Raw genomic sequence first — 18,434 nt, 5'->3', positions numbered from 1 at the left:
TTTAATGTCTATAAAAGGAATATGCTCTCCCACCACTGGCAACTCTGTAGTTCTTAGCAGCACCCTAAGTTAGTATATTTACTTCTCTTTTTCTTTTCCTACAACCATTAGTGATTTGAGCTCTATGGGAATCTAACACCTTGATATTGTGCCATGATATTTTTATGGATCATCTGCTTCCCAAATGCCTTAGCAATTGTTGTAACTGTTTGCTGATAAACCTTTTTCATCACCACTCTCATTAGCTACATACATCACTTGGACTTATCTTTCCTTCTTCAGATAAAGTTGCTAAAACCACATGAAAGATTCATCAGGCTGCATCTCCCTAAACTTCTCAGTCCCTCCGGAGCTATATCTGCATGTAACTATATTTACTTCCTTCCTGATATCTTATAATTTATATAGGTAGCAATGAAGATCTCCGTTCTTACTTAAAGTCCAGTCCTTTTTTTTTTTTTTTTACTATTATTATTATTATACTTTAAGTTTTAGGGTACATGTGCACAATGTTCAGGTTTGTTACATATGTATCCATGTGCCATGTTGGTGTGCTGCACCCATTAACTTGCCATTTAGCATTAGGTATATCGGCCAGTGCTGTCCCTCCCTCCTCCCCCCACCCCACAACAGTCCCCGGAGTGTGATGTTCCCCTTCCTGTGTCCATGTGTTCCCACTGTTCAATTCCCACCTATGAGTGAGAACATGCGGTGTTTGGTTTTTTGTCCTTGCGATAGTTTACTGAGAATGATGGTTTCCAGCTTCATCCATGTCCCTACAAAGGACATGAACTCATCATTTTTTATGGCTGCATAGTATTCCATGGTGTATATCTACCACATTTTCTTAATCCAGTCTATCGTTGTTGGACATTTGGGTTGGTTCCAAGTCTTTGCTGTTGTGAATAGTGCCGCAATAAACATATGTGTGCATGTGTCTTTATAGCAGCATGATTTATAGTCCTTTGGGTATATACTCAGTAACGGGATGGCTGGGTCAAATGGTATTTCTAGTTCTAGATCCCTGAGGAATCACCACACTGACTTCCACAGTGGTTGAACTAGTTTATAGTCCCACCAACAGTGTAAAAGTGTTCCTATTTCTCCACATCCTCTCCAGCACCTGTTGTTTCCTGACTTTTTAATGATCGCCATTCTAACTGGTGTGAGATGGTATCTCATTGTGGTTTTGATTTGCATTTCTCTGATGGCCAGTGATGATGAGCATTTTTTCATGTGTTTTTTTGGCTGCATAAATGTCTTCTTTTGAGAAGTGTCTGTTCATGTCCTTCTCCCACTTTTTGATGGGGTTGTTTGTTTTTTTCTTGTAAATTTGTTTGAGTTCATTGTAGATTCTGGATATTAGCCCTTTGTCAGATGAGTAGATTGCGAAAATTTTCTCCCATTTTGTAGGTTGCCTGTTCACTCTGATGGTAGTTTCTTTTGCTGTGCAGAAGCTCTTTAGTTTAATTAGATCCCCTTTGTCAATTTTGGCTTTTGTTGCCATTGCTTTTGGTGTTTTAGACATGAAGTCCTTGCCCATGCCTATGTCCTGAATGGTATTGCCTAGATTTTCTTCTAGGGTTTTGATGGTTTTAGGTCTAACATGTAAGTCTTTAATCCATCTTGAATTAATTTTTGTATAAGGTGTAAGGAAGGGATCCAGTTTCAACTTTCTACATATGGCTAGCCAGTTTTCCCAGCACCATTTATTAACTAGGGAATCCTTTTCCCATTGCTTGTTTTTCTCAGGTTTGTCAAAGATCAGATAGTTGTAGATATGTGGCATTATTTCTGAGGGCTCTGTTCTGTTCCATTGATCTATGTCTCTGTTGTGGCACCAATCATAACATCAATAATGAGTATATATTACATTTATCTAGGTCTTTGAAGTCTCCTTAAACCTGCAGCAGTCCTAACGGCTTTTTTTTTTTTTCCATTCCATTGATTTGTTGCAGAACCTGTGTGAATTGTCTTACAGAATGTCCTGCCTCAGGCTTTGTCCATTTACTTTTTTTAGTTTTAATGAAATTGTTTCTTAAGCCATGTATTTTCTATAGATTGAAGTTAGTTAAAAACGGTTTGATTAAGTTAAAAAGTAAGCTGCTTTGGCAGGAATTCTTCATAGGTGGTGTTCTGTGCTTTATATTTGATTACATCAGCAGTCATACAGTATTTGACAGTTTACTTTTAGTGATGCTACACTTGAGTGTTTGGTGTAGCTGATGATAGCCTAAACACTCCATTATAAATTCGCCATCAACCTTTCATCTAGTGTTCATCCATTGATTAATATGACCTGGATCAATTAACACAGCAGAGGATGTGATTTGTGAGTTTTCTATTTGATCATTTATTCCACAGCCTTTAAGCTGGAATTCTTTAATCAGTTAGAACTATTTTGTTATCCTGAAATGGTTTGTAGCAGAATGACAGGGCTAAATGCTTACTATTGTATTGAGAAATTCTTAAAGTCTTAGTGACCCTAGTTACTTTCAGTGGTGCCAACTTGTTTTTTGTTTGTTTGTTTGTTTAGTTTGTTTTACTACTTGTTCTACCTTTCTCTCTCTTTCTCAATATTCGTAGGAAAATAGACATTTTTATAGCTCAGAATATTTCAGTCAGTTGCTCTGTTATTCGTTTTGATACTCTAATTATTTTGTATTGTGAACTTGAATTGAGGATAGCAAATATGCTTTAGACTTATAGCTGTATTCATTTTTTCTTCCACTATATTCCTTGGTTTATGGCAACATTAATATAACCACCTGCCATATCTTATCCATAAAATAGCTTCAAAACAACAATGCCACTATTACTATTTATAATATCACTTACTAATTTTAAGATTTATTTACCTTTTTTGTCCTTGCACTATCCCAAACAGATATGATTAAAATAGTATGTTATAAAATCATTTGAAATATTTCATCTTTGGGATTAGATTATAAATTTGATAATTTAGTTTAGTAAATTAACTAATTTGATAAATTAATTCACTTTTCCCATTTGGTTGTGTTTAACTTTTATATGTAACACAGATTCATGATTCCAAAATGAAAACTACATTAAAAAAGCGTACTCAAGATATTGTGCATTAGTCCCTGTCCTTTTCACTCTTCTTTCCCATTTACTTTTATATGTGGAATTTTTGTATAATATTTACATATATAATATGTAAAACATATATATGTGTGCATCTATATATATGCACATATCTAAGGAAATACATGTATGTATGCTAATCCTCTCACAAAATGTAGCATATTTTAAGTACTATTCTTTGTCATGCTTTTTTTACTTAACAACATATTATGGAATTTATAATTCTTTTTCCATAGCTACTTAATATTCTACTGTGTGAAATAACCAGAGTTTTCCTATTTTTGCCTTGCTGATGGATATTGAGTGGTTTCCAATCTTTCATATTACCATAATGAATATGACATCTATTTAATTTCATATTTGATCAGATATATCTTCAGGTTAATTTTCTGCAATTTGTATCAATGGGTCAAAAGATATCTATAATTTAGGAAGATAGTGTCAGACTCCCTTTATATATATTTTGCCTGTTCTCATGCTGCTGATAAAGACATAGCCGAGAATGGGTGATTTATAAAGGAAAGAGGTTTAATGGACTCACAGTTACACATGGCTGGGGCCTCAAAATCATAGAGGAAGACAATGCAAGAGCAAAGGGACGTCTTACATGGCGGCAGGCCAAAGAGCTTGTGCAGGGGAACTCCCATTTATAAAACCATCAGATCTTGTGAGACTTATTCACTGCCACAAGAACAGTATGGAGGAAACTTCTCCCATGATTCAGTTATCTCTACCTGGCCTGCCCTTGACGTGTGGGGATTATTATAATTCAAGGTGAGATTTGGGTGGGGACACAACCAAACCATATCACTGCCATTTAGTACTTTTACCACAAATGCATGATAATACTAGTTTCTTGGCTTTTTCTTTTCTGTTTATTATGCTGTTCTTTTCTATTTTGAGTTAAATATTTAATTCAATTATTTTTAAATTTTTTCAATCGTATTGATATAAATCCTTAAATCTGTAGATTTTCCTCTGAGCAATGCTTAGTCTGTAACTTGTGACATGTAGATATTTTCATCATTTTTATAATTTTAGGGTTTTAAAAAATCTTTTACCTAAGATATAAAATTTCCATATAGAAAGGTCATTTTTTTGGTGATTCTTTTTAGTTTTATTGCTTTATAGCCGGAGAATAATTTTTGTGCTATTTCTCATTTTGGAACTTATTTTGGCTCTCTTGCTAATCTAATATGTGGTCAATTTTCGTTAATGTTTTAGATGTACTTGAAAAGGAGGCAGGGTTTTTTATTATTGGGATAAAGAGTTTATTTTGTATGTATAAGATCTACCTTACTGATAATTTTTTTAAAGGTGTTCTGTTTGCTTGATTTACTTTGGACTGAGGAAGTTGCGTGTGAATTTGCCTGTTATTGATTTGTCGTTAATCAGCCTTTTTTTTTTGGTAAATCCTTTGGTTTCTGTTTTGTGAATGTTACTACCATGCAATTGTATAAATGCCTTATCTTTTTTGTAAATTTTAGCTTTGACTATTATGTTTTTTTCATTTTCTCTTTAATGCCTTTGAAACTAAATTCTACCTTGTCTGATATGGTTTATTTTAATTTTTGTTTGCCTACCTGCCCATCTTTTTTATTTTTAACCTTTTGAATCAAGTTTAGACATTTATTTTTATACAGTATAGATTTAGGTTTTATTTTTTGCTCCAAGTTTAAATTTTTTTCTCATATAAGCTATAACCACTTGCATTTATTAATTCACCTTATATATTTGGTCTTAATTCTGTCATCCTTCTCAGGATATTCCTTCTTTCTGGAAGAAAACCTTGTTGACAATACAGGGGGTCTGCCATCACTTGGGCACGTCCACTTCTTACTTATCCCTCGCACAAGTCTGGATTCCAACTGGATTATGTTGGTCCCAGATATCTATTACTTCACTTACAAAAAATTCAGATTGTTAATTTCCTTATCTCCCACTTATACTGGAATTGTAAGTTGTGTTTATTTTTTATTTTGTTACTCTTCATGGATTTCTGGAGGAGGTATGGGGAGAGTTGGATCTAGGCAGTCACCATCATCTCCTTTATTTTTTTAAATATAGGAAAAATATAGCTGTTTTCACAAACTAAGCTTTATTTTGCAAACATTTCAAGGCACACTTTTGAAAATATAACATATAATATGCTTTAATGTGTTTATTTGCCCGCGTTCTTGTGCTGCCTGCTTTGGGATTACTATGACTTCTCCCATATGGAAATGCTGATAGTTTTGACACAAATATTTTTACTTTAAAATTTTAGTTTAAAATAATTTTGTTGTTGTTGGAGTGAAGGCAAGTGCATTGATAATGTATGTTACTATATTGGCACACACTGAAGCAAACTTTAAAAAGAAAAAAAAGGCTGTTTGTAAAAAAAGAAATGCTTGAATTCCCATTTACTTCATTTTCGTTGCCAGCAGTGCTGTACGGAATTTTTTTGGTAAGTAGTGGATTTCCTGGGATAGGATATCAGTAAGATTTATTTGAAAACTGCCATAGTATTAATTGATAAACCTGAGATATCTCTGTGCATGCAGTACAGCGCAAACAAGGTAAAAGACTTCTTTGGTGTCTGTTGGGTACAATGAAAACACTGTATTTATTGAGTGTGAGAATAGTATACATGAGAAAGTAGATTTTCTGAAGAGCAATTGGAGTCTGTTTTTCATCTTCAGGAACTGCTTAGAGATTCTGATTGAGCTAAGCGAAAAGCATAGATTTTGTCTTTTCAGTGATATATTGATGCTAAGAACTCTTATGAAGGGAGACAAAGATAGATTTGTGTTTGTAAGTTATTGAGTTACTATTCCATGCTATAATATTTCTTAAGGAGGTGAAATAAAATTGGAAGCAATACCACAATATTTCACATTGGTAGTTTCAAGTTTAATTTGTTTCTAATTCTTACTGTGCTATAGTTATCACAGTAGTTAATATGTAATGTTAACGCTATTCTTTTTATTAGAAAATATTAATGTACATATTTATTTGGTTGATACTATTTGCATTTAAGTGAATGAGAATAGTGAATGTGTCAATCTTTTTAAGGCAATTTATTTGAAATTAGTTATGAATGTTTTCCATTCTAATTAAACTATGCAGTTGTAAAAATAAAAATATAATGTGAAATATTCATATCAGTTTTATTTTATTTTTTAATTTTTATTTTTGTGGGTACATAGTAGGTGTATATATTTATGGGATACATGTGATGTTTTGACATAGGCATGCAATGTGTAATAATCATATCATGGAAAATGGGGTATCTATCCCCTCAAACGTTTATCCTTTGTTTCTACAAACAAATTACAATCTTTTAGTTATATTAAAATGTACAATTATGTTATTATTAACTATCATGCTATTGTGCTATCAGATAGTAGGTCTTATTCATTCATTCTGTATTTTTTTATATATATACATTAAGCAAGCATCCCCAACTCCTCCCAGTCCCTCACTACCTTTCGCAGCTTCTGGTAACATCCTTCTACTCTCTATTTTATGACCAGTTTTAAATAAGAAAATCTTTCATGTTGTCCTTTGTTTGAAATTTCCCATAAGTAAATTTAAGGCAAAATTGGTAAAACTGTGTTTTCTATATGAGATGTGGCAAAAAATATATTGAATGAATGTTGCCATATGATTGTTAAAGTTTATAAAATGGTTCATGGAAAACCTTTAGTACTTTGAGTTAGTATTTTTCAGTTAGTTTTTAAAGTAAGAATAGCCAAAGCAAATGAAAAACAGGGGATTTATAATTTAAAATCTAGTTGTCTTTATTTCTCTTATTTTATGTTGAATTTCATTGACTTTCTAGCAGAAAATTTTAAAACTAAATTAATTTTGAATAAGTCCGTATTTGAAAAAAGTTATTTTATGCATTTTATTTACATAAAAATACAATTTAGTATTATATAGTAATAGATAGCTTTCTTACCAACAGGTATTTAAGTGCTTTATACAAATTAACTCATTTGCTTTTCACATCACTGGCGTGAGTTAGGTACCATTAAATATTTTCGGTCGGGCACAGTGGCTCACACTTATAATCCCAGCACTTTGGGAAGCCAAAAAGGGAGGATCACTTAAGGCCAGAAGTTCAAGACCAAACTGGGCAACATAGTGGGGCCCTGCCTCTACACTTTTTTTTTTTTTTTATTAACTAGGTGTATTAGGCCATTTATGCCTTCCTATAAAGAAATACCCAAGACTAGGTAAAACAAAAGAGATTTAATTGGCTCATGGTTCTGCAGGCTTTACAGGAAGCATGGTACTGACATCTGCTTGGCTTCTAGAGAGGCCTCAGGAAGCTTACAATCATGGCAGAAGGTGAAGCTGGCGCAGGCACGTTGCAAGGCAAAAGCAGGAGGAAGGGAGACAGAATGTGGTGGTGGTGGGGATATTGCCATATACTTTTAAATAACCAGATCTTGTGAGAACTCTATCTCCAAGACAGCACCAAGCCCTGATGGACCCGCCCCCATGATCCAAACACCTCCCAGCAGGCTCCACCTCCAGCATTGAGGATTAGAATTCAACATGAGATCTGGACAGGGAGAAATATCCAAACTGTATCACTGAGCATGGTGGCACGCTCCTGCATTCCCAGCTACTCGGGAGGCTGAGTTGAGAGGATCTCATGAGACTGCAGTGAGCTGTGATCATGCCACTGCACTCCAGGCTGGGTGACAAACAGAAACCTTGTCTCAAAAAAAAAAAAAAAAATTCCAACCACACCAGATAAGAAAACTGAGACACAAAGAAGTAAAGTAAATTATCTAAAATTACACAGCTAGTGAATGATAGAGACAGGATTTGAAACTCAGCAGTCTATCCCTAGTGCCTAATTTTTAAATTACCCCATTCTTCTACTTTTTAAATAAATATACATTTAATAATTAAGATTACTAGTATTTTTATACTACATTAAAACTCTTTATACTGAACAAATGTAATGATTTTGACATTTTTTTCAAAATGAATTTGTTGAGTACCTATATGCATAAGCGCTTTTCCAGCACTGAAATATTTCTGGGGATGTAGCAATAAACAAAATAAATGATTATCTTGACTTTTTCCACCCAAAACAAATGACTCTCTTGACTTTAATATCATAGTAATATACATTTTATATATATATATGGAATTGGAATAACTTATTTCTTTTATTAAATATTGGATAAAAATAAAAATAAATATAATGTTAACATGTAAGAGTAAATGATTATTTTTATATTCTTGTTCATATTTCTGTCTCTGTTTAGGAAAACTTTAATCTGAAAACATATTTCTTTAATTTAAGCAATATATTTGCCAATTTATAAATTTCACATCATATATTCCTAAAAATTATCATTGTAAATAGTAGAGATACTAAGAGTTTTTTTCCTACTTTATTTTCTAGATAATGTTGCTTTCTGGAAAATTGCCCACTAGTATTATAAATATGAAAGATATGGAAATAATTTAACATTTTCACATAGGCTTGATTGCTGTATCGTGGCTCATAGTGCTTGGAATAATTCTTGCTTTCAAATATTGTCTTTGAATCATTGGGAGGAAAAATAAAGTAAGAGAACTCTAGACATTTTGCTTATAAGAATCTTTTTCACTATTACCTATTCAGTGATTTTTTTTTTTTGGAGTCCACTAGATGGTGCTAGCTTACTTGTTAGTTTTGAAGGGCAACACCATGCTTAGTGTAAAGCTGAAAGGGATCTTAGGTATCTCACCAGTCTAGGCTGCTTAGTTTACAGATGAAAAAACACTCACATAGTTTTCATCTAACTCATGGCAGAGGTAGGGCTGGGATCCAAGTTTCCTGATTCCTGTTTCAGTATTACTCTTTCTATACAACATGTATAATCCTGAAGTACTTTTGCACTAAAATTAAAAAATCTCAAATGCAACTTTGTATATTTGTATGTGTGAATGAAAAACCATCAGACATGGCAATCAGTGAACAGCTGAAGGAGATTGATCTCCAGTGAAAAACCTCCAGCCTAATTTAACATTTTTAATTTTGCTGTTCCTTACAGAATTTTCTCCCCTGTGGCAGGAATGTTTTATTAGACCATTGGCTCATTTCTGTGGGAAGAATTATTTGAAATAGATATTTGTAGAAAGTATGGCCGAAAGTTAATTTTGCCATGGGCATGAGCCCTTTGAAGAGTAAACACACTTGACTTAAGTTTTGTTTTGTGAGATCTAGGAAACTTTAAAAGAGCTGTTAAAAGAATATATTTAACCAGTAAGCTAAACAATATTTAAGCAAGTCTTTATTTGTATTATATTTAAGTCCTTTGAAAAGGCTCTTTAATATTTTTGTGGCTATTGTTTGTTTTATTTTGAATGGGGCAGGGGAAGAAATATTGGATATTTTATCTGGGAAAGAATAATTTTCTTAGAGGTGTTAAGGAATTAATGGTATCCTAAGATAGGACTTGCTGTAAGTTTATTTTACTCAGTTGTCAGCCTTTATTTGACAGTAAAGAATTTGTAAAATTAGGACAGGCATGGTGGCTTACACCTGTAATCACAGCACTTTGGGAGGCCAAGCTGGGCAGATTGCTTGAGCTCACGAGTTCGAGACCAGCCTGGGCAACACAGTGAGACCTCATTTCTACTAAAAAAATAAAAATAAAAATAAAAAAATAAGCCAGGTGGGGTGGTGTATGCTTGTGGCTCCAGCTATTTGGGAGGCTGAGATGGGAGGATCACTTGAGCTTGGGGGATCAAGGCTGTAGTAAGCCGAAATCACACCAATGCACTCCAACCTGGGCACCAGAACGAGACCCTGTCTCAAAAAAAAAAAAAAAAAATTAAGATTAAAGCAAAGGGTAGCAACCTACTCTAACTTCATTTACATCTAGAACCCTCCCATCCTTACATCTAGAACCTTCCATCCAAGTGCATTTATGGAATCGATTACTGTTTAATCAGTTATTAATAGAGTTTTTGGAATGTATATTAATATTCTGTTTCTCCTTTAAAGTTTGACTCAAAATTCAGCCCTCTCTGAAGCCTTATTTGGTCACCACAAATTTATAAACTCCTTGTTTTATTAAGAATAATTATTGGGAAATAATAATAGCTATCATTTTTAGTAGCTATCATGTGAAAATCCTATATAATATTATTTTTAATCCTCATAATGAGGTGAAGTTACCCTCACTCTATAAATATAAAAGCTAAAGCTCAGAGAAGTTAAGTTACTTGTCTACCTTCAAATAGCTAGTTCGGGAGTAGGCCTGTTTTTTACAACTCAGGACGGCCTACTTCAGAACCTACATATTTTTGTTGTGCCACCTGCCTGTTGATTAAGTGTGGTACTGATAATATTAGCAATGACTCTCATGATTATTGTAGTTCAATCTTTTTATTCTTATATATTTTTTACTTTAAATGTTTTTGAGGGCATGCTACTTGGTGCCTGCAAATTTATAACTGTTATGTGTTTCTGTTAAATTGACCAGTTTCATCATTTTAAAACGTCGCTTTTCATAGGTAGTAAAGCTTTCTGCTTTAGTCTTCTGTGTCTTATATAATTAAATGAGCTTTATTTTAGATGCAGGACCGTTTCACATTCTCAAAAATTATTGAGCACCTCTCTCAAATAACTTATTTGTATGGGTTATGTCTAGCAATATTGCCAAGTAGTCGAAAAAAAACAAAATTTTTACGTTTTATTAATTCATTTAGAATTTCAAATAATAAAAACTTTGGATTCACAAAAATTTTATAAATGTTAATTCTATTTTCTAAACAAAGAGTTACAGTGAGAAGAAGGGTGTTGTTACACATTTTTGTAAATATCTTTAATGTCTAACTTAACACAAGACATCTGGCTTCTCATATTTGCCTCTGCAGTCAATTTGCTATAATATCACAAGTCATGTAGCCTCTGGAAAACTCCACTATACTCTCTTGACCAAATGAGAGTGGAAAACCAAATAGCATTTTGGAATTATTATGAAAGCAGTACTGACCTTACAGAACCTTTAAAAGCATCTCTGGGAGGTCTCTGGACAACACTTTGAGAACCACTAGTTTAGTGTTCACATGATGTATCTTTTCCTTTTTTTTTTTGAGATGGAGTCTCACTCTGTCTCGGCTCACTGCAAGCTCCGCCTCCCGGGTTCAAGCAATTCTGTTGCCTCAGCCTCTCGGGTAGATGGGATTACAGGCGCTCACCACCATGCCCGGCTAATTTTTTGTATTTTTAGTAGAGATGGGGTTTCACCATGTTGGCCAGGCTGGTCTCGAACTCCTGACCTCGGGATCCGCCTGCCTCCACCTCCCAAAGTGCTGGGATTACAGGTGTAAGAGCCGCCACCATGCCCAGCCTTTATCTTTTTACTTAAAATATGTCCACAAATTTTGTTTCCAGCTTGTCTCTTTTTTGTAACATGAAAATTTGTTGATTTTGTTATTGCTTTATCTGGACTGGCTTACAAACTCTGGCTTTGATTTGTAGCCATTAGTCCTTAGCAATTAATTAGTTATATCATTAATTTCATATAATCATTGATGTATTTGAGATTAAACCATCTTACTATTTTTTATTCTGTTCATTCTGCCTGCTTTTTTTCTTTTTGCCCTTATTTATTGGGTTAGTTTGTTCTTGGTATTCTAGTTCCTGTAGGCGTGATGTTAAGTTGTTAATTTGAGATTTTTCTAACTTCTTGATGTAGGCATTTAGTGCTATAAACTTTCCTCTTAACACTGTTGTAGCTGTTTCCCAGAGATTTTGGTATATTGTGTATCCTTTTTCATTTATTTCAAATAATTTGTAAATTTCTGCCTTAATTTTGTTGTTTAACCAAAAGGCATTCAGAAGCCAGTTGATTTCCATGTAGTTGTGTGGGTTTTGAGAGACCATCTTGGTGTTGATTTGTATTTTTATGCTACTGTGGTCTGAAAGTATGATTGGTATGATTCCTGTGTATTTTAATTCATTCAGATGCACTTTAGGCTGAGTATGAATTTGACCTCAGCATGTGTTCTGTGTGTAGATGAGAAGAATGTATATTCTGTGGTTTATGGGTAGAGCATTCTGTAGATACCTATTAGTTCCAGTTGCTGAAGTGTCAAATTTAAGTCTAGAATTTCTTTGTTGGTTTTCTGCTTAAATGATGATCTGTCTAATGCTATCCATGGGAAGTTGAAGTCCTCCATGATTACTGTGCGGCTAAGTCTTTTTGTAGGTCTAGAAGTAATCTTTTTATTAATTTAGGAGCTCCAATGGTGGGTCTGTATGTGTTTAGGGTAATTATGTCATCTTGTTGGATTAAACCCTTTATCATTATGCAATGCCCTTCTTTGTCCTTTTGAACTGTTGTTGGTTTAAAGCATAGTTTATCTGATATATGTATAGCAACTCCTGCTCTTCTATGTTTTCTCTTGCATGATAGACCTTTCTTGAACCCTTTACTTTGAGCCTATATGTTTTGTTAAATGTGAGATAGACCTCTTGAAGACAACAGATAGATGGGTCTTGTTTTTTATTCAGCTTCTCAATTTGTGCCTTTTAAGGGGGCATTGTATTAGGTTATTCTCACATTGCTATAAAGAACAACCTGAGACTGGGTAATATATAAAGAAATGAGGTTTAATTGACTCACCTTTCTGCATGCTTAACAGGAAGCATGACTGGGAGGCCCCAGGAAACTTATAATCATGACAGAAGCTGAAGGGGAAACAAGCACCTTCTTCACATGGTGGCAGGAGAGAGAGAGATAGCAGGGGTGAACTGCAACACACTTTTAAACCATCAGATCTTGTAACAGTTCAATCATTACCATGAGAACTGCATGGCAATATCTGCCCCCTGATTCAATACCTCCCACCAAGGTTCCTCCCACAACATTGGGAATTACATTTTAATATAAGATTTGGGTGGGGGCACAGTGAAACCATGTAACTCTGGCATCTCCCAAATTCCATCTCCTCACATTTTAAAACACATTCATGCCTTCCCAACAACCCCCAAAGTCCTACTCATTCCAGTATTAACCAAAAAGTTCAAGAACAAAATCTCATCTGATACAAAGCACATCTCTGCCTATGAGCCTGTAAAATAAAAAACAAGTTAGTTACATAGAATATACAAGAGAGGTACAGGCATTGGGTAAATGCTCCCATTCCAAAAGGGAAAATTGGCCAAAACAAAGGGTCTACAGGCTGCATGCAAGTCTGAAATCCAATAGGGCAGTCATTAAACTTTAAAGTTTAATATTATCTTCTTTGACTCCATGTCTCACATCCAGGTCATGCTGATGTAAGTTGACTCCCATGGCCTTGGGAGGCTTCACCCCTGTGGCTTTGCAGGTTATCCTTCTGAGACCACTTCAGGCTGGACTTCCTTGTCCATATCACTGTTAGCAATTTGGTCAAAGCAATTCAAAAAGTCTCTAGGAAGACATCTTCCTGTCTTCTTCTGAGCCTTCCAAACTGTTCCAAACTCTGCCCATTACCCAGTTCCAAAGTTGCATCCACATTTTTGGATATCTTTATAACAGTACCCCACTCCTGGTACCAATTGTCTGTATTAGTTCATTCTGACATTGCTGTAAATAACTACCTGAGACTGGGAAATTTATGAAGAAAAGAGTTTTAATTTACTCACAGTTCTGCAGACTTAACAGGAAGCATGACTGAGAGCCCTCAGGACACTTAAAATCATGGTGGAAGGCAAACAGAAAGAAAACACCTTTTTTACATAATGGCAAAAGAGAGATAATGAGGGGGGGAACTGCCACACACTTTTAAACCATCAGATCTCATGAGAACTCACTCACTATCACAAGAACAGCATGGGGGAAATACATCCCCATGAACCAGTCACCTCCCACCAGGTTCTTCCCCCAACATTGGGAATTAATGACTGATATGGTTTGGCTGTGTGTCCCCACCAAAATCTCAATTCAACATATAAGTCATTAGTTCTGTTTACATTCAAGGTTTATGTTGATATGTAAAGTTTTGACCCTATTGTGAAGTTTCCTTAAAGCATCTGTGGTTTCTTTTATGTAGTTCTCTTAAAGCATCTGTGGTCTATATACTTAGCTGTGATTTGGTGGTAGCAGTTATCATTCTTTCATCTCCATGTTTATATTTCCCTTAAGGATCTCTTGTAAGGCTGGTCTAGTGATAGTGAATTTCCTTAACATTTGTTTGTCAGAAAGAAATTTTATTTCTTCTTTGCTTATAAAGCTTATTTTGGCAGGATATGAAATTCTTGGTTGATGTTTCTTTTCTTTGAGAATGCTGAAAATAGTCCCCTGATCTCTTCTGGTTTGTATGGTTTCTGCTAAGATGTCTGCTGTTAGTCTGATAGGGTTTCCTTTGTATGTGACCTGACCATTTTTTACCAGATGCATTTAAGTTTCTTTCTTTGGTGTTGACCTTAATTTTTGACTATATGCCTTGGTGATATTTATTTTGTATATTATCTGGCAGTTGTCCTCTGGATTTCTTGGATCCAGATGTCTACCTCTCTAGCAAGACTAGGGAAATTTTCTTGAATTATTTCCTCAAATATGTTTTCTAGGTTGTTTTCTTTTTCCATTTCTCTACCTGGAATGCCAATAATTCATAGGTTTGTTAGCTTTACATAATAACATATTTCCTGGAGACTTTGTTCATTTTTAAATTTCTTTTTCCTTTATTTTTTTCTTACTGTGTTAGTTCAAATAACTGGTCTTCAAGCTCTGAAATTCTTTTTTGTCTTTGGGCTACTCTATTGATAAAGCTTTCAATTGTATTTTGAAAATCCTTAAGGTAATTTTTCAGTTCCATTATCTCTGATTGATTTGTTTTTACAATTTTTATATCTGCCTTCATTTTCTGTATTGCTTTAGATGTTTCTTTGCGTTGATTCTCAAACTTAACTTGGATCACATTGGACTTCCCTGCAATCCAAGCTTTGAAATATCTATCTGTTATCTCTGAGCCTCCACTTTGTCTAAGAACCATTGCTGACAAGCCATAGTGATACTTTGATAGTATAACAATATTCAGATTTTTAATGGTGGCTGATATAGTTTGGCTGTTTCCCCACTAAAATCTCATCTTGAATTGTAGTTCCTTTAGTCCCCACATATCATGGGAGGGACCTGGTGGGAGGTAATTGAATCATGGAGGCAGTTACTTCCATGCTGTTCTCATGATAGTGAATGAGTTCTCATGAGATCTAATGGTTTTATAATGTTTTTTTCCCCTTTTGCTCATCATATCTCCTTCCTGTCACCATGCGAAGAAGGACATGTTTGCTTCCCTTTCCACCATTATTTTGTGAGACCTCCACAGCCCTGAACAAATGTGAATCAATTAAACCTCTTTCCTTTATAAATTACCCGGTCTCACACAGTTCTTTGTAGCAGTGTGAGAATGGAACAATACAGTAAATTTGTTCTGATAGAGTTGTGTGCTGCTATAAGGATACCCAAAAATGTGGAAGCAACTTCAGAACTGGGTAACAGGCAGATGTTGAAACAGTTTCGAGCACTCTGAAGAAGAAAGGAAAATGTAGGAATGTGTGAAACTTCCTAGAGACTTGGAGGGATCCAGAAGACAGGAAGATGTGGAAAAGTTTGGAACTTCCTAGAGACTTGTTAAACGGCTTTCACGAGCATGCTTATAGTGACATGCACAATGAAGTCCAGGCTGAGGTAGTCTCAGATGGGATGAGAAACATTTTGGGAACTGGAGCAAAGGTGAGTCTTGCTGTGTTTTTGCAAAGAGACTGACAGCTTTTTCCCCCTGCCCTAGGGATCTGTGGAACTTTGAACTCCAGAGAGATAATTTGGGTTATCTGGTAGAAGTAATTTCTAAGTGGCAAAGCATTCAAGAGAAAGCAGAGAATAAAAGTTTGGAAAATGTGCATCCTGAAGATGGGATATAAAAGAAAAATCCATTTTCTGGGGAGAAATTTAAGCTGGTTGAAGAAATTTGCATAATTAACGAGGAGCTGAATGTTAGTTACCAATTCAATAGGGAAAATATCTCCAGGGCATGTGAGAGGTCTTCAAGGGAGCCCTTCCTATCACAGGCCTGGAGGCCTCAAAGGGAAAAGTGGTTTTGTGGGCCAGGCCCAGGGCCTTACTGCTGTGTGCAGGCTCGGGACTTGGTACCCTGTGTCCCAGGCATAGCTAAAAGGGGCCAACATATGGCTCAAGCTGTTGTTTCAGAGTGCAAGTCCCCAGCCTTGGTGGCTTACATGTGGTGTTGGGCCTGCAGTTGCTTCAGAGTGCAAGCCCCCAGCCTTGGTGGCTTACAGATGGTGTTGGGCCTGCAGTTGCACAGAAGCCATGAATTGAGGTCTGGGAACATCCACTTAGATTTCAGAGGATGTATGGAAATGCCTAGATATCCAAGCAGAAGTTTGCTGCAGAGGTGGAGCTCTCATGGAGAACCTTTGCTATGGCAGTCCAGAGGGACATGTTGGGTTGGATTTCCCACACAGATTCCCCACTGAGGCACTGCCTAGTGGAGCTGTGAGAAGAGGGCCACCATCTTCCAGAGCCAAGAATTATAGATCCACAGAAAGCTTACACTGTATGCCTTGAGAAGCCACAGTCACTCAAAGCCAACCTCTGAATACAGCTGTGAAGGAGGCTGTACCCTGCAAAGCCACAAGGGTGAAGCTGCTTAAGGCTGTGGGAGCCCACCTCTTGCATCAGCATGACCTGTATGTGAGACATGGAGTCAAAAGAGATCATTTTGGAACTTTAAGGTTTAATGACAGCGCTATTGGATTTCAAACTTGCATGGGGTCTCTAGCCCCTTTGTTTTGGCCAATTTCTCCCATTTGGAATAAGTGTATTTACCCAATGCCTGTACCCCCACTGTATCTAGGAAGTAGCTAACTTGCTTTCAGTTTTACAGACTAATAGGTGGAAGAGACTTGCTTTGCCTCAGATGAGACTTTGGACTTGGACTTTTAGGTTAATGCTGGAATGAACTAAGACTTTGGGGGCTGTTGGAAAGGCATGACTGTATTTTGAAATGTGAGGACATGAGGTTTGGGAGGGGCCAGGGGCATAATGATATGGTTTGACTGCGTCCCTACGCAAATTTCATCTTGAATTGTAGTTCCCATAATCCGCACATGTTGTAGGAGGGACTCAGTGGAAGATAATTGAATCGTGGTGGTTACCTTCATGCTGTTCTCATGATAGTGAGTGAGTTCTCATGAGATCTGATGGTTTTATTAGGGGCTTTTCCCCTTTTGCTCGACACGTCTTCTTCCTGTTGCCATGTAAAGAAGGATGTGTTTACTTCCCCTTCTGCCATGATTATAAGTTTCCTGAGGCCTCCCCAGCCCTGTGGAACTGTGAGTCAATTAAGCTTCTTTTCTTTATAAATTACTCAGTCTCAGGTAGTTCTTTATCACAGTGTAAAAACGGACTAATAGTGGCAGAATTCTTACACTGTTTTTTTTCTCATATTGAGAGGGTTGTGTTTTGTAGGACCTTTTGGATTTGCTTCTATAGTCCTATGCACTCTGTGGGAAGGTTTTGTATTGGGATGCTCAGTTTAACCTGCAAACCAGTAGGTGGTGCTTGCAGGTAAGAGCCAGCTGCCACACAAACAGGTGTGTATGACCCTTATCTGTGTTTACCGTGAGCTACTCTCTATTGTTTCAGTTGAAGGGCTGGGTAGTTGGGTGTCTGATCTCCTGAGCGTCCTATTCCAGGGGGGTGTGGGGACACAGCTGGTCAAAGCTGGAGGCCCTGGCTTGTTCATGAATATACCTATGACAAGCACAAGCACCGGCTGTAATGAAGGTGGCTGGGAGGAATTCCTGCTGAAGTGAACTGAGGTCTCTGTGGAGAGATAAGGGAGAGTCACTGGCTTTTCTTCCTAGATAGGTGGGGGATATGATCTCTTTTCCTATCACACCCTGATTCCAAGGCTTGAGAATTCTAATTCTGATGACATTGTAGCCTATCTCTGTCCCATAATGTGGTTGAGTGTCATGAGAAACGTCTGATTTGCAACTCTTCGTTGGTGTGGTTTCAGGGCATAACCTCATCACTCAGCCTGATACAGACAGTGTCATGGCTCACCTGTTCTCCAGTGTGTCAGCCTTCTGCTTCTTGTAAAGTGAGGGCTCTACCTTTGAGCCCATGCCGGTGGGTGTTGGTTGTGGTGGTCTTAACTGGTTGGGTTGCCCTGACATCAGACCCTGGGGGTAGTGGTCAGGTGCCAGAGGAGTTGGACTGGGCTAAGTAGTTCACCCATTCACAAGCCTCTAGATAGCCCACTGAACAATGCGTATGAGTCCTGAAGGGGCTGTACTGGAGTCAGCCTAGCACAGA

General features: G+C 36.4%; 1 protein-coding gene across 1 annotated transcript in view; it reads left to right on the top strand.

Annotated features, from left to right (window-relative positions):
* LRRIQ1 (leucine rich repeats and IQ motif containing 1) overlaps positions 1 to 18,434 on the top strand; it is a 189,557-nt gene that overhangs the window by 29,768 nt on the left and 141,355 nt on the right. The window contains 3 exon segments of the mRNA XM_030819891.1: positions 4,868 to 4,908; positions 4,910 to 5,029; positions 5,031 to 5,061. Of these exon segments, the coding sequence (XP_030675751.1) occupies positions 4,868 to 4,908; positions 4,910 to 5,029; positions 5,031 to 5,061 (192 nt within the window).

This window comes from Nomascus leucogenys, chromosome 10 (genome assembly GCF_006542625.1).
Source record: "Nomascus leucogenys isolate Asia chromosome 10, Asia_NLE_v1, whole genome shotgun sequence".
NCBI classification, from domain to species: Eukaryota; Metazoa; Chordata; class Mammalia; order Primates; family Hylobatidae; genus Nomascus; species Nomascus leucogenys.
The sequence above is the reverse complement of the archived record's forward strand: the minus strand, read 5'-3'. Positions and strand labels throughout refer to the sequence as shown.